The sequence below is a fragment of the Lepidochelys olivacea genome (assembly GCF_965140295.1).
Source record: "Lepidochelys olivacea isolate rLepOli2 genome assembly, chromosome: 4".
In the NCBI taxonomy this organism is placed as follows: Eukaryota; Metazoa; Chordata; order Testudines; family Cheloniidae; genus Lepidochelys; species Lepidochelys olivacea.
The window spans coordinates 57,896,492-57,923,048 of NC_140414.1; the positions used below are offsets into that span (position 1 = coordinate 57,896,492).

At 41.9% G+C, this 26,557-nt stretch overlaps 1 protein-coding gene across 3 annotated transcripts in view; it reads right to left on the reverse strand.

Annotated features, from left to right (window-relative positions):
* Positions 1–26,557, reverse strand: part of MAML3 (mastermind like transcriptional coactivator 3) — a 366,068-nt gene that overhangs the window by 232,665 nt on the left and 106,846 nt on the right. The window contains exon 1 of one of the 3 annotated variants that reach the window (XM_084625363.1): positions 24,707–24,711. The exons of the other annotated variants lie outside the window; for them this stretch is intronic. Coding sequence (XP_084481489.1) covers positions 24,707–24,709 — 3 coding nt within the window. The 5' untranslated portion in view covers positions 24,710–24,711. Of the gene's footprint in view, positions 1–24,706; positions 24,712–26,557 lie in introns of those variants that run through there. 3 annotated transcript variants of the gene reach the window in all.

The window sequence follows — 26,557 nt, forward strand, 5'->3', positions numbered from 1 at the left end:
AAAATGAAAAATGCAAGTCAAGCTCGTGCACAACCAAGTCTGTCCCAGAAGGAAAGTGGAACTGCTGATAAATTGCACTTTTCCTGATGCACTGTTTAAGCCTCTAGATCCATGATTACTCAAGAGATCTTTTCTTTCAAAACCCTTCAGGGTATGTCTACATTGCAGCTGCGAGTGTGCCTCCCAACCCACACAGACAAACTCACGCTACCTCCGCCCTAGCTACTGTACTAGAAAAAGTAGTGTGGACCTTACAGCATGAGCAGTGACATGGGCTGGCCACCTGAGCTTGGACCCAGGCGGTAGGACAGGCTTGGATTCAGGAGGCTTGCCCAAACCTGTGCCACCATGTGGTTCAGAGAGTATTCTGTAGCTGCTTGTGTTCTCTCCCTCTTGCACACAGACACACACAAAAAATAGATTGTCCAACTAAATGCTAAACCTCAACATTCTGCACCGCATCTTCAAAATTTATCCAACAATTAAAACTTTCTAGAAGAAAAACTGCCATTTATTTAAATGTTTATAATCATTTCAACTATTTATAAAACTATTTATATGCCAGTATCTTATCCCAATATAGAGAATGTTAACTAAAAACTAGATATCTTCCATATGTCTTACTTGTCTAGTTTGTGATAAAGAAATGTTATTCAAACATCTGAATACGAGACACTTAAGATCGCTGTTTTAGGGTAGGTTTTTATTTTTGAGTTGATTTTTTGTTAATTTAACTTCAGTGTGAACATTACTGATACAGCTTACACAGATCTTCTCCTACAGAATCAGAGAATGGACTTTCAAACACTGAAAATCTCCACCTTTTCTCATGTATCTGAATGCTGATTAGAATTTCTTTTAGCACAAACTACAAGCCAGGGGTACTGAACAGCAGCAGAGCTGATTTTGGTTGTTTAGGATGATGTTGGAGATATGTGGGATGTGGAAAGGAGGCAGCTGAGGGTGAGAACGAGAACCGATGAGTGGAGCAGGGATGGGCTACTGAATGATTTATCTGAGAGATTAATTGCTTTTTATAGTTTTCATTAGTGGAATATGCAGTCGAATTCAAATTAACCTAGGTTTTTGTGCAGGAATATATAAACATATAAACACAAACAAAGACATGCACACAGAGTTGTTTCTAAAGAGAATGGTTTCTGAAGTTGCCCATGAGACATGCCTGATCATGACATAAATGTACAGAATTGTACATGCGCTACTCTGGCACTGCATCTTAGGAAAAGCTAGAAACCTCAGCCTCCTGTATCCCTGCTTCAACATAACATGACAGTGTAAATGCAACTCTTACCACTTCCAGACATAGCACCTCAATCTTTCCCTCCCAAATTCTTTCTATGTCTTTAGACCATTTTAAGATGCTTACCTACTTCTCCCACACCCAAGACCTCGCCTTCAGCAAAGTAATATGTGCATTAGCTTAGCAACCTGACATAAATATCCAACCAACCAGCAAATAAACACCGGCTCACTCCTAGTTACCATGTCCCCATGCATAGCCTTATTACAAACAAAACATGAAATACAGGATAAATTCATTATTTAATTCAATTCAAGTTATCATTTAAGGTTTGGGAAGGGGTAGGAGGGCATCTGCTTCCTTTTTGTTTTGCCAGAAGTATACTCTTTAAGTCTCATACTATTCACTGATTCACTATTGTAAGAAAATACCAGGTACCATGTCTTTCTCTGCTGATTTGTAATTGACTAGCCAGATATCTTAGCCAGCATAAGAGGGGCAGGATGCTGTGTTTCAATGGTAAGCAAAAGGTAATATATTAGACAAATGTAGTTCACTCAGAGCCAGATCCTGCGGGTGCTCAGCAGCACCTCTCTGCTCCCAATGAAGTCCCAGGGCACTCAGCTACCCTACTACAATGGACACAACATAAGGAACTAGATAGAGCTCTTGTTTGTAATTTCAGTAATAACAGATCACAAATGTTGCGGGAGCGAGGGGAAGAGAGAAGAAAAGCCACACATAAAATCATATGAGATTTTCTTTTAAAAGTTCCAGCTAATCTTGGTCTTGGTGGAAACCACAGTGCCTTCTCACATTGTGACAAGACTATCTGTTCTGAGCAGTTCCTGATGTCTGAAATAGTGACTAATGGCCTTCTTCCAGCTCGCTTTCAGCAGATAAAAGGAAGCATGCCCAGTACAGAGATCATGGCTGCACACAAGAAGAATCAGGTTTGCCCATCAGTCCTCTCTGAATGTCTAGTATGTGATGAGTATTCAGAGGGCAATGTGCTCTCCAAACTCCACAGAGGCAGAACTCTAATGCTGAATGTTCAACAAGAACTGCTCTTCCCATCTGCCCTCAGCTTATACTAACACTAACTATTTTATAAAACACAAGGCAATTTTATGTTTCCATCTATCATCCCTACATGAAAGGGGTGTGAACCAATTTCAGAGGGGATAAAAGTGGGCAATGTGTATATCCTGAATGCAATTAAATTATTAGCAGCCAAAAAAAGATTGCTTATGGTAGAATTACAATTTACAAAATTCAAGGAAAAAAAGAGGACAGTTTCCCACTCCAACCTTAACTATAGCCATTGTGACTGCATCAGCTAATGCAGAATCTGAGATCTATTGGTCAATAGACCAGAGTCCAAACAGGTGATTCTGGCCTTTAAATGTGTGACAAGGCCAAAGTGAGAGACTCCCCTGCAATAAAAAAAAAAAAAGTGATATTTTGACATGTAATAAAAGTCGTCTTCACCCTCACTTTAAGGTAAAGCATTGTTAATGTCAATAATTTCCAGTAACAAACAAGGAGATAATACCCATACCAGGTTTGTGTGGGATGAAGGTAAATTTAAATGACATGCCTTGTAAAGAGGAACAAATTGTGATTAGTACCCAACAGAATGTTCCACACGTACTGTACTGCAATAGCTAAGTACAATGGCAAGAGTTAAGGATGCAGTGGAAATCTTAACCCTTAAATTGCTGTAGTTTTCCAGCCACCAAGTGAATGCTTAAAAAAGTATATATAGACAGAGAGAGAGAGAGCGCGTGAGCAACTTTAATATAGAGTTAAGATTGAGACCATCATAACACCTTCATATGATGTCCTTTAAAATAACACTAATAGTCAGGTCTTAAAAAAAAATCCCTAGACGCTACAAACTTGGGAAATTCACAGTTAAAGTTTGAGATCATAACCTTAACTCTCCTTTGGATCTCCAGTCAGCTTCTGCCTACAGGATGGAGACTGTCCCCTCCCTCCATTACCTACAATCCCACCCTTAAAACTGTCCTAAGTATATGAATTTCATCAGCATATGCTTTAGCCATGTCATGGTTTAGCACACACAAATCTTTCCAGCCCACAGATCTTTGCTACTTATTGGGATCATACTGAAGCAGATATTTGTATACTTAGGATTTACGTATGGAGTTGAAAAGGACCCCTCAATACTGTAAGCTCATGTTACATGTAGGATTGTTGATGTCTGTTTACTTGGTGCATATGCAATGTGCTGGACCCAGAGTAAGTGGTCAGAGGAACAAGTGATTCAATGGGTTTTCCTTGAACCCATCAAGTTGCTTCATGTGACTTGCTGATTAAGTTGAGGGATGGCAGAGTAAAATTGGCCTGAGGTGTAAGAAGACCACCAAGCAGAACCTGCAAAGTTGGCTCATCTCCCATCTCCTCAGCGAGAGGGGCAGAAGTAACGTGAATGGCATCTCATCTTGGCATCCTAAGTGGGCAGACCGGGGTTTGTAAGTAGAGCTTAGCAGAGAATTACATTTTTCCCTCAGTTCAACTTCCAAAGCCTGGATACCTGGGTTCTCCTTGCTGTTTCTCTCTCTAACTTGCTGTAGGACGGTGAATAAATCATTTAACTTCTCTGAGCCTCAGCTATCCCCACCCCAAAAATTAGGGTAATCTAGTTTTCCTACCTCAGATATCTGGCTCCCACTGATATTATTAGGAGGTTTTCCATTGGTGTGAGTGAGAGCAGAGACAGGCCCTAGAAAACACGGTGAGGCCTAAACAAACAAAGTTAGTAAAATAAGGGTAGCTTTTATATGTATAATTTCTATAGCTTTATGAGTGTAAACAGTGCATTATCAATAGAGTAAGTCCTGGTCTATACTACAACCTTATGTTGGATAACGAAGTCACTCAGGGGTGTGGGAAATCCACACCTCTGAGCTACCAGTTATACTGACCGAATCCATATAGACAACGCTATGTCTACAGGAGGGCTTCTCCCAGCAACAGAGCTACGGCCTCTCGGGGAGGTGGAGTACTTGCGTCGATGGGAGGAGTTCTCCCGTCAGTGTAGGTAGCTTCTTCACTAAACTCTATGCAGCTGCGCCGCTGCAGCACTGTAAGTGTAGGCCCGCCCTAAGATAACTTGCCTTGTCCTGAAGAGCCTCATTTTACACCCTACTGTATTTTATAAACCGTTATCTCTACAACTTGTGCAATAATATGCAACAATATTCAGCAAAACTAATTGGTGCAACAATCTACAACTGGCTTTTTAACCTCAGAACCAGAAAGACTACAAACATTTTTTTTTTTAAACAAAAGCTGAGATTCTGTGGGAGATCTCAAGACCCTCAGGAAATAAGTCTGCTGCTCTCGCTTGGGTGAATGTTGAGGGATTTCTTTATTATTTTAAAAAAAAATAATGAAAAGAAAAATATAGAAATGTCACATGTCAAACACCCAAATTACACAGCATCTTCTGAAATCTGACACACAAACTAGTTCATCTGAACATACTCATGTTACAGTTTCGTTGGATGCCCTATGGAAATCAATAAAATGAGGGCTGCAAGCACTTACTCCATACTCTTAATTACCAAGACCTTCATAACTAAAACCATTCTGTGAAATCCGATAAAACAAAGACCCCATGTAAATGTTGAAGTCAGATGCATGTTTGCAGTTATATGGAGCAGTCACTCATTGTTCCCAAGCCTGGGGTTTTGGTTTATCATCTGGCACTCCTCTCAACTGAGCAGAATTTTTATTGTCCTGGGACTAGTCTCATAATAATGTAGGTGGCCTTCAGTTTGGAACTCATTACTTACTCCTCCTATTGGTCCATCCAAACTGGGCTAAATGTATTGACAGGTACTCTGCAAAACCTCTCTTTGTGGGGTGAGTTGACTGGTCAGATATTGGGGAGGGAGTGGCTCCTGTTTAGTTTTGATTTTGAATGGATTTTATTGAATAAGATTGGAATTCTAATTGAAGGCAAGGACACCTAGCACTAACGACAAATATTTTTTTTAATGTGCTGAATTGAAATAAGTTAATAAAATTCATGATACAAGGTGCTTCACTTCTGATGCTTTAAGTTCCCATGGATGCTATAACTTGTTCTACCGTGTTCTCCTCCTAACACCAGTCACAAACTGCTTGTGTCTGACAACAAAGACCTCACAAAAACGTACGTGAGTGGGTATCAAAGTGCAGCAGCTTATCAAAGAAGTAACAAAACAACAAAAACATTTAAAGGAGGAGATTTATTGTGTTCCAGGAAAATAAAACCCAAAGAATCAATTCCATTAAAAAAAAACCAACAACAAAACTCTGGGTCAATTTGTATTTGTACATGGATAAAAAAAATATTTAAAAAAATATAGAAGTAGTTGCCAAGTTAATTTAGTAGATGAAAGCCTCAAAATAAAGCTCCCCATTATAAGATTACTTCATTGCAAGGTTCCTGCTGCTGCATCTTTGTTCCCAATTTATTTGCAAATCATTCATTACACAAAACTTTTCAGTTGGACAATACTTTATTTGGACAATGCCAATCTTCAAGGGTGCAGGGCCCTAGTATTTCCATGTCTTTTGTTTCAGGAGATTTCCACTTTGCAGACAGCAGAACTGTTTTTCCCCTGACTTTTGTCAGCTAACATCACTGCACTGCACTTGGAGGTAAGTAATAACAATGGATATGACCTGCCTTATTTATTCAGTGTTAAGTATTAACAAGGCCTGCGCTATCTCATCCACTGCCATATTTCACTAGGCTAGAACTGCGTACATAAGTGGCCTTATACAAACAGTGGCCCAGCCTTCGGGAAGGATAAAGCATCCCTCAAATTGAAAAAGAACCTTTCCAACTTTTTGAAAAAACTCAACTGTAAAATAAAACTGTGCGCGTGTGTGTGAGAGAAACTTTGCTGTTCTGCAGTTAAATGATCCTTATTTCTACCTTTGAGAAATCAGAGGTGAAATCGACTATAAGATGGCTTCTGGGTTTCTCTCACAAATACCTCTCAGTATGCAAAGAAACAGTGGTCCTCAGGATCTGTTCTGCAGGGATTCATCTTTTCAGTTTCTTCTGTACAGTGGAAATGTTGTGGAGAGGGAAAAGCCAATGAACGTTTATTAAAGCACATTCCCAGGATTTTAAACTTACTGGATCACATACACACTGTAATGACTTTTGTTTTAACTGCTTTTGGAGATTGCTTTAGTGCACACTGAAAGTGAATTGCCAGCTATACCCGTAGAATAAGAACGTTTAACATGATACATAAAAAGATCTATGTCATTATGTTGTACAGAGGTTTATACGCATTTGACCAGAGGTAGGAACAGATAAATATTTTTGTTCTCAAGTTGTTGTTTTTAAATCATACTATAGTCATTTCGGTGTATCTATCTGCCCATGCACAGACAAATGTACCATAGCTACAGATGCACTGCATACCCCCACCCCCCATCAACCTAAAACTGAGGGGAGCTGCTCATGGACAAATCTGTATAAAATATAGTTGTTATGGAGAGGTAGCAGCCTGCTCTCTCCATATTTAAGTTTGCAATGAGTTTCCATTTGAAAGCCCTGTTTTACCCCTATTTTGCCTTAAAAAACTAGTCATGAAAACTCACAGATTTACTCCGCAGGCAAAGGAGAAAATTCTCTACAGAGTTTGAAGAAAACTGGCCACACTGTTTTTGAGTTACAGGACATAATTACTTCAACTGAAATTTTGATGGTCAAACGTTTATTTTTCTCACTCTAGTTCAAAAATGGCTTATTACTACTCCTTTAAATTTTTGAAACAATTAAATCTCCTTGCAAATGCATGAGGTAGTTACATGTGAAGAAAATCAGCAATGACTTTTGTTACTTTGAACCCTATTTCCATAGGAATTATGGGCCCAATCCAACTTTCACAGATGCCAATGGGAGGTTTCTTTGCCAATGACTTCAGCGGGAGCAGTATCAGCCCACCATAGCTCCATTACAGGCTACACATGGAGTTATTCAGGAACGGCTATTCCCGAATGACTGTCTGTGTGGACACTCTTATTGTGGAGGTGGTTTTTTCCTGTTTCTTAGTAAAGCTATGGTGGCCTGATACAGCTCCTTTTGAAGTTACTCGCAATTAAATCTACCACTGACTATTAATAACCAAGCACACTATTCCAGAATAAGAGTATCCAAACATGGAGTTATTCAGGAATAACTGTTACTGAATAAATCCATGTGTGGACAAGCCCTAACTTCAGTGGAGGTATGCTGATTTACACCAGCCAAGGATCTGATCCTAGGGACATTTGAGCATGCTGCACTCTGCTGACCGTTAGAAAGAACACAAGGGCCTCCTACCAAGAGGTAACAGAGATCTTCCTGTAGTCAAAGTAGTGGAGGCCTATGTTTTTGGAGTTATAGGACTAGGGTTCTGGCCCTGGCTCTGCAAGTATCTGTGGTTTATTTAGGACAGATCTTGATCCCTCTTGTAGAACCAAAAAATTAAAAATTCAGTAAACAAAAAATACTTTTGATTTCAAAATTTCCTTGACAACTAGAATGTGTCCTGAACATCCAAATATATGAAGTAAATTTTCCAATGAAAAGATTTAAAAGTTTAAAACTTTTTACATTTTTGTGACTTTTCCTTTAGCCTTCTGGAAATCCAAGGACATTCCATTACATCCAACAAGTCAGTTTGAAGACTGCCCCCAGACTGCCTCACAGTTGATGTCAATCCATATGCAGTACTCATGTACGGTATCACAATGATAAACATTTTATAAATGCATATATGCCAATAAATAGATAAGACAGACTTTGACACTGGCTTGTGCAATAGTTTATTTTCAATGGCAAGAACACTAAAATGTCTAAAGCGTTGCCAATATTTGAAAACTAGTCATGATTCTCCATCAGTGAAGCTGACAGAGAAAAGTAAGAGCCACGATAGCTGTTGTCTTTAATAAATTATTTCAACAATAAAACCAAAAATGTATGGGTGTGGTGATGCTAGTCCATAGTCATTGCTCTTCAACAAGTGCTTTCCATAACCCTTACAGATGTATTGGGGGTGCTGTATTGCGACAGACAGTGCATTTTCCCCACACGGATTCTTTCAACAACTATTTCAAAGCTAATAGAGGAATAAGTCTGTTGGTTTCCAGCCATCAATAGCTTGGACAGCTCCATTTGCTCTTTTAGCTTAATAATATTTTGACTCTGCCTTCTCATTCATTTAATTTTTTTTTAAACCATACCTTTATTTACCTATACAAAAAAAAATTAGTTGTAAGGAAAAAAACACTCTAGGAAATTCCAGAAACAAAAACTTTGTTTACAAACAAATGAAGGCTACTAAATGACAACAACATACTCACCTATCACATTTACAAAACCCACATACTTAAAAGCAAGGAAATGAACAGTAAGGCTAGATGAGAAGTCTGTTGAAATTCTTCAAGCATATTTATAAAATGCCAAGATTACTACCTGGCAGACATTACCAGTAACCAAGGGGTTAAAAACCAGGAACTTCCGTAGTCTGCTCTTAAGGCAAATTAAAGGGGCAGCAGCTGCTTTCCTAAACCTGCAACAAAATCTGTAACAAAATATTCAAACACTGTTGGCCCAAATGGGGCTTGAGGCAAAACTGATAATAGGTTCAAGTGTAGCCTACAAGGAACTCTTTCCAACAGCTGTAGTGAATATATACCACCCATGTCACTCTTTCTTCCTTCAGCCTGCCTCAATCGCTTCCATGCATGCACACACAAAATTAACACTCACATACACCCACACACTTTGTAAGTGCAAACACTTAACCACACACTAAAAATATTCTAACAGCTGGGGATACATAAGTGGTAGAATTTGCACCTGGAAATTCATTTAGGATGAGTGGGTTTTGTTGGTGCAAGTTCTAACAACTGAATAATATTCCTCACACCTGCCCATGCAAAAGAGTGAACAACGTTTGCACTTGCATGTGACACTTCTCATGCACAAGTGCAGGGGTGAAAATAAGGCTCTTCAAATCTGTAGTAAACTACAATTTCAAGTTCCCCCAACAGCTGGTTCTGCATTTTTTCATTCTCACTCTCCTTCTGTCCATCTAAATACAAAAGATGACACACTCCATGTTCTCATTTATTTTATCCTTCCACCATCCCTCTGAATTATCAAATTTCATCTTGCTAATTTTGTAAATACATTTGACTTTCTGTGACACCCCACCCTAAGTCTTTCTTTTCTGTCTCCCCTCTATAGCTTGCACCCATCCATGTTGATATGTCAGTGGTGAGAATTCTCTCACCATGTTGCACTTACACCCACAAAAATTAAACTCTCCAACATTTAGTATCACTCATATATTTCCCATACTGCTTACAACCTGGTCTCTAATGCTCCTTTCTTACTGTTTTTGTTCATCTGCACTTATAGTACCTATATGGCCTATGACAGCCACCAGTTACAGCAGCAAGGAATAGTGCTCCTGGGCACATATAGTAGCACGATAACGCGTGCCATGTTAACGCATGCAGTTGGCAACAGGTTCTTACAAATCAGATATCTTAGAAACTAAAGTATTAGGAAATCGAACAACTAAAAACTGAAGAAAGAGTGAGAGAACTGCTCACTATTACATTATTAACCCTAATACAATTTATAAACACTATATCTATCACTTCAATTGTACATTTCTAAACAAGACAAACAAGATACCCATAATTATACTGAAATGCCATTTTTCCGTTAGCCCAACAATTGTATGCGTTTTTCCTCACAAAATGCAATAAGCAAACCACCAATTTATTATTTTCTGTAAATTACAGACAGATGAATCAATCTAAATACTTCTTTTGTCACAGATTTGATTTTTAACCCAGAATTCTGTTTTCTTCAGATAAAACAAAATGCAGCAGGTGTTCAGACTCATTTCTGCCTCCTCTATCATGCATCTCCCCCATACACCAAGTCTTTCAGGCTGGCAGGCTTAAACTAGTAGCTAAAAAGTAAAATTTAACCCATCTCATAACAGTGAGCAATTCATGTCTCTCTCCTCTTTTCTTCCATCTTCCCAGTTCTCTCTTCCCCTCTTGGAATCTGTGAAGCATTTCCCCAACCCTTTATTCCTACCAGTCCCCCCCTTTTCTTCCACATTTCTCTTCTCCCCCAACTCGCTTTGTTTTGTCTTCTCCCTTCTCCCCGTTTATGGGAGAGTGTTCTGACTTAGATACTCTCTCCTCCTTTTACCCTCCCGCATCCTCAAAAGTGACCTGTAACAGTGACGTTCCCATTCACTGTCACTGAGGAGCAATGGACGTAGAGCCCATTGATGCTGCTCCTTTAGTTGGCCAGAAGTGATGGTGAGAGAGCAGTATGAAGCACCAAGACCGAGTTCCCAACATCTGCTGCACAGGATCATCCTCAGAGCTGATCTTGGATGTGATGCCATGAGACGACATTCAGTTCATGTGGTGCTCTGTGCTCTACATCCTCTGCTTGTTTCTTCCTCACTTGCTCCATTCCACCCCACCTCTCTTCCTCCAACCGTTTCCCTTCAAAGCAGCGTTTCTCTCTCTTCCTTTCTCTCCCCTGCTGTTGATCTCCACTCTCTCCCCTAGCCTCTTCCTTCACTGGGGGACTGTGCTGCTGCTAGCCATGTTGTGTGCTACTGTATTCCCACCACCACGAGGTGGTCAAAGTGCATTACAAACAGTAAATATAGCCCCCACAAATTACAGATGGGGAAACTGAGGAACAGAGAAGGGAAGTGACTTGCCCAAGGAAATATTTAACAGATGCGGGAAGAGAACCCCAGACTGTCCGACTCCCAAGACTGTTTTAGTTAGGAAAAGGAGAGTTTTGAGGAGGGATTTGAAGGAAGACAATGAGTTTTGTGGATGTGTATGGGAAGCTCCACCCAACCATGAGGAGCAGCATCAGGAGAAAGCACAAAGGTGCTTGTTAGAAAATTTAACTAGTGGGTGATGGAGGCTGGCACAATCGGAGGTGGGAGTTGACCTCTTGATACTGAATGAGAGATGATAGGTAGGGTGGGGGGTAGACTGTCAAGGGCCTCGGTTATGAAGACAAGTAGCTTGTTTGATGGGATACAGAAGGCTGGGCCAGTGGAGAGATGCAAAGAGAGAGGGGACATGGTCAAAGTGATGGGCTAGGAAAATGCTCTTTTTAATATCATTCATTAGATTTCATCGACCTTTCCATTTTAACAGCCTTTGACCTTAAAATAATGATTTTAACATAAACAAAGGGCCAAATTAGTGTTGCGATTAAGATTACTGTGCATTTGACATGTATTTTTAAAAGTATGGGAGGAAATGATTTGATGGAGGGGAACATCTATATCACTTCTGCATAGAGCATTTCCCTAGCTACATTGGGATTAGGGGAGAAAGCATATTTGCTGTGACGCCTACAAAAAACTTGACAATAGTTAGGCTGCTGCTGTGCTGCACCACTGCCAACCACGTTGAGCAGTACTGTCTCACTCCCGCATCGGTCTGTCTGTATACAGCTCTTATCTCTTGTCTTATACTTAGATTATAAGGTCTTTGGGGTAGGGACTGTCTTTTTGTTCTGTTTGTACAGCGCCTAGCACTGTGGGGTCCTCATCTATGATTGGGGTTCCTAGCTATTATGGTAATATAAATAAGTAATAACCACCAATATACTGGAGACATAAACCAAACTGATCTTTCCTGTTACTCTTTACACAGCTATCATGTACCTTTATATTTGACAGTGATTTCTTACTGAAAATATGGATTAATAATTTATTATAAATGTTGCCAAACAGAATATAATCAATCATAATAAAGACTGAAATCTGTACTTGAAATGAACAGCAGCAGCCAGGGATGACTCTTGGCATTTTGCTCGCCAGGACGGAAAACGTTTTTAATCAGTGGAGTAAAAAACAACTCAGGGCCAAACAGTACAGTGGATGGCCCTTGTATTTGGCACCCTGGGCAACCACCCTGCTCACCTGCCCCTAGAGCCAGCCCTGATATTTAGCATGGTAATTTATCTGTCAACATATTTTAATGGATGCAACTGGCTTAAGTTACATTGGAGCTATTTAGCAATCCAGGAGGTAATTAACATGTTTGAGATTTGACAATACCACTGTAAGCCAGTATGCAGGTACACCAACCAGAGAAGATAAAATAAAGCTCCAAACTGCAGTTCAGTCCAAGTCCCCTTCCTCAGGGCTGACTTTAATAACACTAAAAGCGTCAAAAAAAGAAAAAAGAAAAAAACTAAAAAGGAAGGAACTCAGCCTACTTGTAAGGGGACATGCCCTCTACCTTAGGTAGCCTCTCCTTGCAGCTGCTAAACCTGTGCTCCTCTAGCCCCATCCCAGATCACTCACCTGATAGGCAGGGAACCTGGGTTCTCCTTGTAATCACTTTTATGCTGAGATTCAAGGAGCACCTTCAGGCCTTGTCTCAATTATCAGTTGACATTTTTATTTTGGATTTAGTAGAGTGAGCTAACAAATAGATAAGATATGTAGGGTCTTGCCCTATCAAGCCCTTTGCTTCCTTTATCCACTAACATCTCCACACAATTTTTCTTGGTGTCCATTGTGCCCGGAAAAGCCTCTGTGATCCAGTGTGCCTAATGACCTTGCTTGACTGAAATCCCTCTGTTCTACTGATTAGTCTTCCACTGCTAACCACCCTCTCTTTCTCTTGCCTACAATAATATAGATACCAGTATTTTATATTATTTAACATACAAATTAAAAAGAAACATCATGGAATTACTAAAAAAGAAACATCGTGGAATTACTACAAGCCAAGTGTTGTCCACGTATTTACATGACCTTTTATTACATCCAATCGCTCACACTTTTTGACCGATTACATAATTTAAATTGTAAGCTTTGCGGTCAGGGATCTTGTCTTCTTTTATTTGTTTTTAAAATACCATGCCACTGTAAGGCAGGTACTGTAACTAATGAATATATTTTAAACTAGCGATCAAGGCCAGACTGATCTCAGTTTTAGCAGTATAAATCTGGATTTACTCCTACCGCAGTCACTAGAGTTATTCCTAATCTGGACAGGTGTATGTGAGGGCAAACTTTGACAGCACCTTTGTGTATTGGGTTAATCCAAGGTTCTCAAACTTCATTTCACCGCGACCCCCTTCCGAGAATAAAAATTACTACATGACCCCAGGAGGGGGACCAAAGCCTGACCCCAACCGAGCCCCGCCGCCCTGGGTGGATTAGGCCAAAGCCCCACCACCCTGGGACAGGGAGCCAAAGCCCAAGGGCATCAGCCCCAGGAAGGGGGCCTGTAACCTGAGCCCTGCCACCCAGAGCTGAACCCCTCTGCCCCAGATAGTGGGGCTCGGGCTTCGGCCCCGGACCCCAACAAGTTTAACACCAGCCCTGGCAATCCCATTAAAACGGGGTCGCGACCCACTTGGGGGTCCTGACCCCAGTTTAGGAACCGCTGGGTTAATCTAATTCTTATAAAGACAGTTATTAAAATAGAGATCATTACTTTTAAATAACTTTTCGAGACAATATACTTTTTCTCTGTGCATGCCAACCTCTTTATTGTCCCTTTTGTTTTGATTTGAATAAATAATGGAGGACAATTAATATTTTTCACTCTTTTCTCAGGCTATGAAAGATGTAGGCTGTGGGTTGGAGGTGATGATACTCAAGGACAGGCCTTCTGTGTTATTTTGAGCCCTTATTTTGAACTTTCAGAACTCATGTTACATCTGTATTGAGAAACCATCACAATTCTCTTAAAAAGAAAATTCCCGTCAATGGACTGATAAATATGCTAGAATTATGCTACTAGCAAAAGTGTCCTTGAAAAAGGTTTTGGGCAAAGCTGGTGCTAGCAGAGTTATAACTATAGTGAAGATAAATTTAGAGAGACAAATTGACTTAGAGAATTATAATGAAAACAACTAGATTCAAATTAAAGATCTTTTTTATCTGTAATAATTAGAAGCTATGTTCACACTACATAAAATACCACTTTATATGTACATGGCTCACATGTAATCTTGTTCTATTATTAATAGGTGAATGACACAACAAACAGACCTTTGTTGGCTGAAATTTTAGTCTTGGACCAAAACTCCCCCTTCTCTTCAGTCAAAACCATAACTACAGTATCCTGGGTAGCATCTTTTAATAAAATATAGCTTTTAAGAGCCAGACCATGTCTTTCCTGCAGGGAGTGCCTGGAAAGTCTTTTAATTAAAATGCTAGTAGAACAATAAAGCTTAACACCAACTTTCACCATTGCAGGTTGAGAGCGAAAGCTTTGGTAGAATTCCTTTCCGAACAATGTCTACTTTTTCGTTCAAGTTTTATTCTTATCTATTATTGATGAGCCAATGAGGAGTATCATTACATTCAAGAATGAACTCAGATGAACTCAAACAAGAAACAAAGCCTGTCTATACAAGGGAATGAACAGCATAAGAAATTAAGGGAGGAGGCTTATTGCGTTTCTAAATGGTTTGTCACTATAATACAACAGTATTTTGTTGTTCTTGGTGATACTAATTGCATTCACCCCTCTGATCTGCTTTTATTTAGTGTAGTCATTAGTGTACTCATTTAGTGTACTCATTAAATAATAAAGCATCAATGCTTAGAATATGCATTCATGATGTTTCTTAGATCATATGAAACAAATGGTTATATGTCCTAATGTGAAAGGACACGTTTTGCAATATGAAAAAAACCAATCTCGTGTTGTGTTACATTTTCTTTGGTTCTCAGAATGTGGGGCGTGAGGAGTAGAGACCTTGATGTCCAAAAAAGAGGGACAAGAACATTTAAAGCATCGAGTGTCCTTGTCAGTCAGTGACATATGACAAGCATGAAAGAAACACAGTTTCAAACTTTTCCTTCTTAAAGTAACTGCAAAGCTGCAGTGCACAGTGCCCCTTTTACTTTACTACCAAGATGGGCCCAAACCTACGTCTTGTGGGACAGACACATAGGAGCACGGGAGACGGATGAGACTTAAAGAAGAATTATCTGCTCTACACTCTTCCCCCCTCCCTCCAGTCAAGCACCTTTAGTGCTCCCATTAAAAAATAAAAAGATTAAAAAGCAACCTGTTACAAGTTCTTAATAAAACTTAACAATGAGAACAAAACATTCCCTGGAGACGTATGTACAGTCACCTAAATAGTCATGTGATCTTCTCTTTGCAAAACTTGTGGCACCTTAGAGACTAACCAATTTATTTGAGCATAAGCTCAAGAGAAGAATGAGGGGGGATTTGATAGCTGCTTTCAACTACCTGAGAGGTGGTTCCAGAGAGGATGGTTCTAGACTATTCTCAGTGGTAGAAGAGGACAGGACAAGGAGTAATGGTCTCAAGTTGCAGTGGGGGAGGTTTAGGTTGGATATAAGGAAAAACTTTTTCACTAGGAGGGTGGTGAAACACTGGAATGCGTTGCCTAGGGAGGTGGTGGAATCTCCTTCCTTAGAAGTTTTTAAGGTCAGGCTTGACAAAGCCCTGGTTGGGATGATTTAATTGGGGATTGGTCCTGCTTTTGAGCAGGGGGTTGGACTAGATGACCTCCTGAGGTCCCTTCCAACCCTGATATTCTATGATTCTATGATTAACTACGCCTTTTCTTTTTGCGAATACAGACTAACATGGCTGTTACTCTGAAACCTGTCTTTGCAAAACTGTCCTTTCTTCCCTCCCATCCCCCCTTTTGTCTTTTTCTGTATTCACTTATTACATCTCTCTTCAGACTGTCAACTTTTTACAGCACAGCCCATGTCCTTTCTAACTTCTGGAAGAACCTAACACACTTTGGGCTGTCCATTAAAAAAAATAAAAATAAAAACTAGGACTAAGAATGCATCAAGAAGCTACAGAAGAAGGAATAAAGCATGTGCACTCTTTCCTTTGTTAGCCAAAAAGAAACCTACATTCTCCAGTGTCACCTGCCTTTATCTGAGAAATTTATTTTCTGCTGATTCTCATTATATTTTTAATGATTCAAGAAGAGCTTATTTAAAGTCATTCCATTACAGATGAGATGCTTCCTTCCTTCCTTCTTTCTTACTTTTTAAAGTACTGCAGTACTGGAGGTGATCTTTATTGTCAGATGCATATTTTACAGAATACCACAGAGACCGCAACTCATCATTTTGATCTAATAACTAATACCAAATCTCTGGCCCCAGCCACTCCACAAGCATGGAAGAACCAGAATGAAGTGGACATGTTTTGTTTCTGTTTCACATGGCGGATAGACCAGAGAGTCAATGAAGGAGGATTCTGCAATGCCCTGCACATCATAATGCAGAATTCCACAGCTGCTATGTTGGACCAAGAATGGGCTTGGCTCGTGGAGATAGTATAAAACATGGAGCCTGCACTGAGGGCCTTGGCCACTCTTTCTGCCAATAGACTGCAGTAGCAGCCATGGCCAAGTTGCACTGGTATTCTCTGCACCCTTCCTGCCAGTGAGGAGTGCGGATTCTGTCCCACGCCCCAGTGAAGTCCTTTATTCAGGCTTTACATCGATGACCAGAGTTGAATATACAGCATTTACTCTTCTTTCTACATCCAGCATGCAGGACTGACTAAAACTTTTGCAATGAACTGATTTGTAACACACTGAGGCTGTGACAAGCACAAGATTCCTGGACAAGGATTTACATACTCTGGCCTTGCCTGGGAACACCTAGAGCGGGATAGGCAAACTTTTTGGCCTGAGGGCCACATCGGGGAATGGAAATTGTGTGGCGAGCCATGAATGCTCACAAAATTGGGGTTGGGGTGCAGAAGTGGGTGGGCTCTGGTTGGGGGTGCGGGCTCTGGTGTGGGGCTGGGGATGAGGAGTTTGGGGTATAGGAGGATGCTGTGGGCTGGGACCAAGGGGTTTGGAGGGCAGGAGGGGATCAGGGCTGGGGCAGGGGTGCGGGAAGGAGTGACGCTTCCAGCTGGGGGTGCAGGCTCTGGGGTAGGATTGGGGATGAGAGGTTTGGGGTGCAGGAGAGTGCTCTGTGCTGTGATCGAGGGGTTTGGAGGGCAGGAGGGGGATCAGGGCTGGGGAAGGGGTGCGGGAAGGAGTGAAGGTTCCAGCTGGGGGTGCAGGCTCTGGGGTAGGATTGGGGATGAGAGGTTTGGGGTGCAGGAGAGTGCTCTGTGCTGAGATCGAGGGGTTTGGAGAGCAGGAGAGGGATCACGGCTGGGGTAGAGGGTTGGGGCTTAGGGAGAGGCTCAGTAGGCTAAGCGGCTTCCGGAAGCAGTGGCATGTCCCTTCTCCAGCTCCTAGGTGTGGAGTGGCCCCCGATCCTTGGAGGGGGGCCATGCAGCTGCTTCCGGGAGCCACGTGGTGTGGCCCCTGACCTGGCACCCCAGCTGAAGCCCTGGAGTGGGGCCGAGACGCATGGTGCGGCCCCTGTCCCAGCGCCCTGGCTGGAGCCCTGGAGCAGGGCCAACCCACGTGGTGTGGCCCCTGACCCGCACCTTGGCTGGAGCGCTGGAGCTGGACAAGCCTCAGACCCTGCTCCCCAGCAGAAGCTTGCAGGCCGGCTTAAAACAGCCATAGTTTGCCCACCCCAACCTAGAGTGAGCACTAGTGCTAAGCTAGTTTGTACCACACATACTGTACTGCTGGTTCAGGGACTAAAAACAAGAGATTACTGAGGGGGAGTCACCAAGCAGGACTGGTTTCAGAAAAGGAGACTTTGGAGCCATGAAAATGTATTCCAACACAAATAGAAACCACTTCAACTCTTGGCCCTGGCTTTGGGAAAATAATTAATGTTCCCAAAGTTTTTTGAAATGAGGTTTTTAAGAGAATTGTAACATGTTCTTTCCCCCTCAAAAATTGGCCTTTACATTTCAGACAAATACTTCTAAAAACTAATGCATTAACTACAAAGGAATAACTCTTCATTTAAATTACTGCACAAGCAGATGGCTCCTTAAAATGGCTAGAGCAACATGAAAGGAAAATAAGCAGAAAAAGAATTTGAATAATGCCCTATGTCCAAGGCAATGGTTCCCAAACTTGTTCCACCGCTTGTGCAGGGAAAGCCCCTGGTGGGCCAGGCTGGTTTGTTTACCTGCCGCGTCTGTAGGTTCAGCCAACTGCGGCTCCCAGTGGCTGCGGTTCGCTGCTCCAGGCCAATGGGAACTGCGGAAAGCGGCGCAGGGACTGGCTGCCACTGCCAGCAGCTTCCATTGGCCTGGAGCAGCGAACCGCGGCTACTGGGAGCCGCGATCGGCTGAACCTGTGGACGCAGCAGGTAAACAAACTGGCCCGGCCCGCCAGGGGCTTTCCCTGCACAAGCAGCGGAACAAGTTTGGGAACCACTGGTCTAAGGGTTACTGTCTAAATAGTTCATGTCTCAACCGTGTTATGATCATTCAGGTTTAAACTTCCCCAAAATTATGACTATTTTTACAGAGGCCTCATCTACACCTACATCTTAGATCAAGGTGTGAAAAATTCATACCCTCAAGAGACATAGTTAAGCCAACCTAAATGCCTGTATAAACACTGCAAGGTTGATAGAAGAATTCTTCTACCAACCTGAGGGGATGGATTTACGACAATGACAGAAGCCCCCGCCCCTGTACACTACAATGCTACAGTGGAGTAGCCGTGCCTCTGTGGTGCCTGGTAGTGTAGACATAGCCAGAGCGTTAGCTCCCCATCTGGCGGTGTCTCCATTTGTTTTTTCATAATCCATCATTAATGGTATAATACAATACTAGCAACTTTAGGAGTTCCACAATGTAGAAAAACAGCAAGACAATCCAAACTGCGCTTTTAAAAGAAATCATTTAGTCGTTTCACAAAATCTCAGCTGGCACTGTGACTAGACATAATCTTATAACGGTCTTTTGTCTCTGCCTGCAATCTTCTGGTATATAGCACTCTTTGCTGTGATAATTGGTTTGGCTGTCCATTCCACCCATCAGGTGATAGAAAACTATCAATCAGGCTAAATGCAATGTGAGAGAAGTCTCTTTAGCCAATTAGTTGGTAATGAGAACATTAGCCACAGTATCTTCTGCAGAGGGCACCTTAGCAATTCTAGTGGAGCCCACGAAGATGACAGTTCTATCTATGTGATTAATAGAGATCATATGATACTACAGGAATTCTACACAGTTGTATAAAATCTGGGAGGAATTATCCACTTCACTTTGTTAAATATTTGAAAAGCCACAGATGATCTTATACTTCAGAAATAGTCTTATTTTTGTCTTGAAATTAACTCTCTTTGTACCAAACATAGATTTGAACACTTTTTGAAATCCTCTGCATGAGCAGAGCTGTATAAATTCAAGTTATTATTACTACTATTCACAGAATTATTTCATTGCCCTGAGACAATGCTGGTTGGAACTCTAGGAGAGTGCAACTAAGTAATCTGGATTCTTTACTAACTTGCACCTTGAGCAGTCATTTATACCTATACAAAATGGATGTAAAATGCTACATTCCTGATCTGGTAGCTTTTTACATTCTCTTTTCACCTACATAAATAAGTATGCAAGGTGTGAGGAAAATCAGGCCAATGAATACACATACGCTTTTTGTTACATGTCTCCTTAGAATGTAAAATTTTTGGGACAGAGACCATATCTAGTGAGTGTCTGTAAAGTGCCTGGCAACTGAGTCCTGTGAGTGCTACTGTAACGTAAATCAGAGGAATAAGATGCTAAAATGGCCTGGCAATGAGTATGGTATTAAAGTATAGATAGATTAGATTACCACAGCAGGAGTGGGAAATACCACTATAGTTAGGCAAAGTGAAGAAAACGTAGAGTGCGTGTACAATCTAAACAGCAATTAAATTCCATTTTCATAAAAATCAAAAGCAAAAAAAATAATTAATTAACCCTCACAACACACCTCCTCAGCAGGCAAGTATTCTGCCAACTTTAAGGCGAACAGAGATTAAGGCAAAATTGTTTGAACGCTGGTATCTAAAGCTTAAAAAATATAGCCTAAATGACTTGATCACAATCACCAAGTGAGACAGTTGGGAATAGAAACCAGAGAACTCCAGTGCCCTACTCTAGATTACAGTGCCTCCCACATGTACAAAACTATAAAGGGAATGCTGTACTTTCTCATAGCATGTGGAATTAACTGCCACAGGATGTCACAGATTTAAGGATAGATCCGTTTAACATAGATATGCTATGAGATAGTTTTAGAAGGTGGGATTTTCAAAAGAACTTGACTTCCAATGAAAGTTAGGTGAATAACTCCCTTAGGTGCTACTGAAAAGACCATCCATAACTAATAATGTGTCATACTATAAACTAAAATAGAGGGACTCTGATACTATGCCTCAGGACAATACTGATCACTGCAGGAGTTAAGAATTCCTTGACTACCACCATGTACATGCTACCCAGAAGACCAGGTGCACTGCAGTAAGGATGTAAATATCGCTTAAAAAGTAACAGTTTAAATGATTAAAAATATTTCATTTAAATGGTTAACCAATTAAAGGACTGGCCGGCGCAACTGGGTTTGATCTGGCTGGCTGGCGCGGCCGGGGCTGCTCTGGCTGGGGCCAGGACTAGTGGGGCTGCTCTGGCCAGGGCCGGTGTGGCTGGGATTGCTCCAGCCGGTGCAGGTGGGGCCGCTGGGGTCGGTGGGCCAGCTTGCGTGGGGCTGCTGGGCCAGCCAGCCCCGGGGTTAACAGTTAAGGCAAGTTAACATTTTACATCCCTACACTGCAGTACTTTTAGGTATCCTCTAAAACATGAGACGTGACTGCAGTACTTTTAGGTATCCTCTAAAACATGAGACGTGGGTCACTGCCAGAAGTATGCTACCTAAATTGATTGACCAATGGTCTGATGCAGTATATTGCACTCTGTGCCTATACTGTTGAACTGCATGAAACCTTGCCTACATTAAGAAAATTTACACTAATATATATAAATTGATTTGGTTACACTGGTGCAAACCTCTAGTATAGACACATTGCAACAACATAGTCCAGTTTAGTTTAATTTGAATTACCAAATTAAGATAGAACCAGTTTAACCACTCTGCACCAGCATAGTGTCTATATTGGGGTTTGCAACAGCGTAGATACATGAATTTTGTTACAGCGGAGCAAATTTTCTTAATATAGACAAGGCCTGAGTAATCTGTGTTGGAGACTGGAGTGAGGTAGAAGAGATTAGTGAACAGTATGATGATGGGAAGTGACAGGGCAATCAATAGGTCTAGGTTCAGAGGGTAAATTGAACTGACAAAAGTCATCCTTAATTTGCATATCAAAATTTCATTTGTATAAATTCTTCTTGGAAATCAGAGAATAGGAGAATGTAACATAACTGTTGGGATGATTTAAACCTATTTTTCTTCTCTAACTACCCTTTTACAATGTTATTTCTTCCTCGGCCCTTCCTCTCATTCAGGTCCTGTTAAATTTGAAACACATGGTGAATTTCAGATGGAATGTATTAAAAAGTGCTTAGATACCATAGTGATAGTCACATTAGAAATACCGCAGAACAGAGGAGATGAGACAGACAGACAGATTTAAACACACAGTGAATTTCATATGAGAGGCATTAAAATAAATCTAATTTTTTTTTTTAAAAAATCAAGTCTACTGGGGGATTTTGCTTGCACGTAAAATAGTAAAATTTCAGGGCTGGATCCTGCAGGCACAACTTCCAATGACTTCTGTAGGAGTGAAGCAAGCACAAGTATCACAGGTCCAGGCCCTTGATGCGTAAAACAGTTTTCTGAGGGGAAAACCCCATTCTATGTTACATGGAGACTTTAATGAGCAGAACTCAAAATCCAAGGGAAATATTCTCCATTCACATCTGCATGGATCTCTCCCCCTTGCCCCCATCGATGTCAATGGGAGAGCAAGGCATACATGGCAAAATTAACCTATTCACAAGGGTCAGTGGAGACCCCCAAGCAGAAGTGGATTAAGGTTTCCTGGGGCCCTGGGCCAGAGCAAGTGGGGGACCCCCCTCCCCACCCCTTCCACCTGCAGTCCTGCCCCTGTTCCACTCTTGGTCCACCCCATTCTGACCCCACACTGTGACCCCTCAACCTGTTTGCTACTTTCTGCCCCCTTCCTCTGTGGCCCCAAGACTGGAGAAGCTCTGTCCCGCCACCATGGCCCCGGAGCTGCAACAGGGAGTGAGAGCTCCTCCAGTCCCAGGGCCGCAGCAGGGATCCGGGTGCTGGTGCTTCCCCTGCTGCCCTGTGCTTCTGCAGGGGACCAGGGTCAGGGTGCTGGGGCTTCTCCTGCCCTATCCACCCAGCACTTCTGCTGGTAACCGGGATCAGGGCATCGGTGCTTGCCCCACCCCACACTTCTGTCAGGGACCGGGGTTGGGATGTGGGGGCTTTCCCTGCCTTACCCGCCTGGCGCTTCTGCCAGGGCTCTGGGCTTCCGCTACCGTGTGGTGAATTTCTGCTGGGGCAGGGTGCGAATTTTTCCGGGGCCCCCCAATTGGCCAGGGCCCCTGGGAATGGGCCCCGTCTGCCCACTGGATAATCCGCCACTGTCCCCTATGCAGTAGAACAAAGAGTTTCTGTGAGAAGGGGGCTGGGTGGCTGGAGTATGCCAAGAACCAGTGCCACAGAGCCCAACAGTGAAGAGGAGTTTGGGGACAGGAGAGAAGAGCATTGGGATGGGATATGACTCCATTAGCCACAGTCCCAGAAAAGGACTGCTCAGTGGTCATACCCCAGTGTTAGTCCAGGTGCTGGAGGAACAACCACACAAGTGCAGCAGAACTGCTCCATGCACTAGCTGCAGGTTGGAGTGGATTCCCTCCTCGTCCACCTCCTGTACAATTTACTTGGGCTTTATGCAGGGGCCTTATGGATAACAGAATATCTGAGCAGAGATTTGCTATGTAGATCTGAGAGGAGAATTTTGCCCACACAGTTTTATTGAAGAGTTAGGGCTGAAATTATCAAAATGCACTTTTCTTTAGTTAATAAATAGATGGGTGTGTGTGCATGCGCGAAGGATTTTCTATCTAAGGAGAGTTACTCTGAAAAGAATATTACCATGGAAGTTGTTCGAGCACTGGGAATTAAAACTGCTCTGTACTATTGTGGATTGACAATGTGTCATTTGTTAATTAAAGTAATTGACGGCTGTAGCATTAGATTCCATTGCACAGAGCAAGATTACTGAGTGTGGTAAGGTTTCCCTAATTTGTATCTACTTTACAACAGTCTGTGGAGTTAAAGAAGTAAACAGAATGCTAATTTTGCAGTGCATTAAACAAATTTGCCATCTATTTACTAACAGACGGTTTCTGTTGGCTTAAAAGGGCCAGTGTCATGTCCCTGCTTAGTGGCACAGCAGCAGCTGTGAAATGTCAAGGCAAAATGACATGAAGGATCCACATGGTGCCTGAACTGTCGACAGAATAAGCTTAGGTTTAAAGAAACATTTACTGAAGCCATACTGACCCTACATAAAATCATTGCATCATGCTGACCCGCTATCCAAATTTCAATCTTTCGTACTAAAGTCCAGCTCTCTTTTTATTTTATTTTTTGCACTAAGAAATCAGAACTGTTTGAATCTCTTACAGTCATGAAATACACAGCTGTGGCAAGGTAAAGCTAGAGAGGAAACAACAGTTACTGTGCAGTACTGCTCCTCCTGACTGACTGTTCCCTGTTCTTTGCATTCCTAGCTCCCATTAAAATTTCAGGCACAGGGAGCAGAAGAGGAAGCCCCTTTGGTGGGCTTTAAGGGAAAGTAAAACAAAATTAACTACTTCTCTTATGCTGTGGTTGTGCAGAAGCCGCAAAGTTTCCATTGGCAGAACTATTCCAAATGGTTAATAACATTGATTAATCCAGGTGATCTGCATCTGGTGACAGGGTGGAGTATTTTTCTGTTTGAGGAGATTTCAAATTATTTTGCAGATAAGATCACTCAGAGCAAGAACTCAGCTTCTTTGGTAGCAAAATCAGTTTTTGGAGGTACAAACACAGCCTCTTCTCTGTTCTGAGTTGTACTCTTCGATGCTTTGGAGGTCCTCCTAGTTGATGAAAGTCAGCAAGGTGGTATGGGGGCTATTGTTAGTGCTGACAGTCAGTGCCTCCCTGTGGTCTCTTAGAGAGACCAGTGTAAGACCCTTGCTCAAGAAATCATATCTTGCACAGCAAGTCTCTCCACCTATTGCCCCATATCCCATTTCTGGGGTAGACTATCAAGCAAAGCACCTCCAACAGGACCTGTACCCCTCAGGTGTCTGTGATCCCAGTCAACTTGGTTTTAAACCCTAGCATATATTAAGAGTTTACTGATGTTACTTCTGGTGACGGATGAAAAAGAGGTGTCTGTGAAGATTCTTTTAGATTTATTAGCTCCTTCCGACACCGGACCAAAAGGTATTATGAAACTGTCTCTGGACCATGATCAGAGGATCCTGTGGTGGCTCAAGTGACTCTGTTACCAAGAGTTCCTAGAGGTGGTATAGAGCAATGGGTTCTCTGTCCAGTGTGCTCTTATGCTGGGCTCCACGGTGTTCTTAACAGCTCTCCTTCCTTTCAATATGTACATGAGGCAGTTTGAGGGGTTCATTGTGCTCATGACATCCAGCTTTATGTTCCTAGTTCTTTGGACTCTAGTGATGCAGTGACTTATCCATTGTCTAACAGAGACAGGTGTAGATGAGTGCTCGCTGTCTGAGGCAACTCACACAACACTGAGGTAGCGCTCAAAGGATGGGAGAAACAAACAGCAGAATCGATACTAGTTTCTTTCAAGGCTTGCAGCTAGCGGATCTTGTTGGCTTCGGGATATCCACACAATAGTAGTGGCTGAATGTGTCGTCTATCATTTGCACTCAACAAGAAGGTTATGCCCTTTTCTTCCAGATCCAGACCTCACTGCAGTTATCCGTGTCTCTATCGTTTCATGGCTAGATCAGTTCAATGCACTCCACATGGAGCTATGCTTTAAAACCATTCAGAAAGTGCAGAGCGCAGAGGCCCACTTATTAAGCAATGTTTCACAGAGAAAATGCATTACACCTGTGCTCTGTCATCTGCACTGTTGATTTTGAGGTGAAGGGTGAAGTGTTGCTTCTGTCCAAATAAGCCCTAAATGATTAGAGTCCTGTGTGATACCACAGCAGAAGCAACCCTCTGGCTGAACTAACCACCCCAAGGTTTAAACAGGAGAAGGCTGAAGGAAGGGCATTCTTGGAATCAATACGTACCCCCTTGATCTGTCAAAGTCTGGATTCAGTTACCGTTATGACATACTGTACGAATGACCTAACAGGCTTTTTATCAGGGAGGAGAAGATTGATTGGGAAATGGGGTATGAGGGACGATGTATGTTGCAGGATTGGGAAAGATTTTTTTCTTCAAAAACCTTTTTTTTTTTTTTTTAAATTTCAAATGACTTTTTGTCTGGTGTATGCTTAAAGCGTGTCCTTGTTAATCTCTATACTCTGCCTAGAGAACTGTGATGGGGCAAGTGGAAACGAACAGTTAAAATAGTGAGATATTCAAGACAGAATCTAACTTACCCCCAGACTTAACAGTATGTTGAAGTCAGACATTAAGCCATCAGCAAATAAAAAATTTTATTTAAACATTTTATTCAGGAAGATCCGAAGATCCTAAGCTCTGTTTGTGGCTACGTCAGCCATAACCTATCTCACTCTATGGAATGTTACTATAAAATGCCTAATTCTTACACACACAATAACCAACAGCTTATGTGGTTGTTTTGAATTGACTCATTCCTCCACCCCCAAAAGCTAGATTTCAGCAAATACTGTATGTCTCACAAGTGTTTCATGTCTGTGCAGCACTGAGCCCCCCATTTGGCACACAATAAACAAGTAACTGAAAACAATAATTATGAGTTGATTTAAAATACGTCGTTGCTAGTTGGGGGGTAGGGAGGGTTCACGGATTCCACTACATGTCTTATGCTGGGTTCAGTCTCAAGACCTGTTTCATAACAGTAAAAATTGATAGCTACACAGTCCACAGCAAAGCAGCCACACAGTCTGAACACAATTCTTAATCACAGCTTGGAGTTTACAGCACAAGGGAAAACAATGCACTTCCTTGTTGCTTGTAAATACACGGGAGCAGCATGTTTTTTCTCCTTCACAAGGAAAAATGGCATTTATCTCCAGCACATCAGTGGCTATTAGGAGTTATCTCCCCCATTTTCTCTCTTTTCTCTCTCTCCCACCTCACCAGCCCCCTTCAGAAAAAAAAAAAATGAAGAAACTACAGCA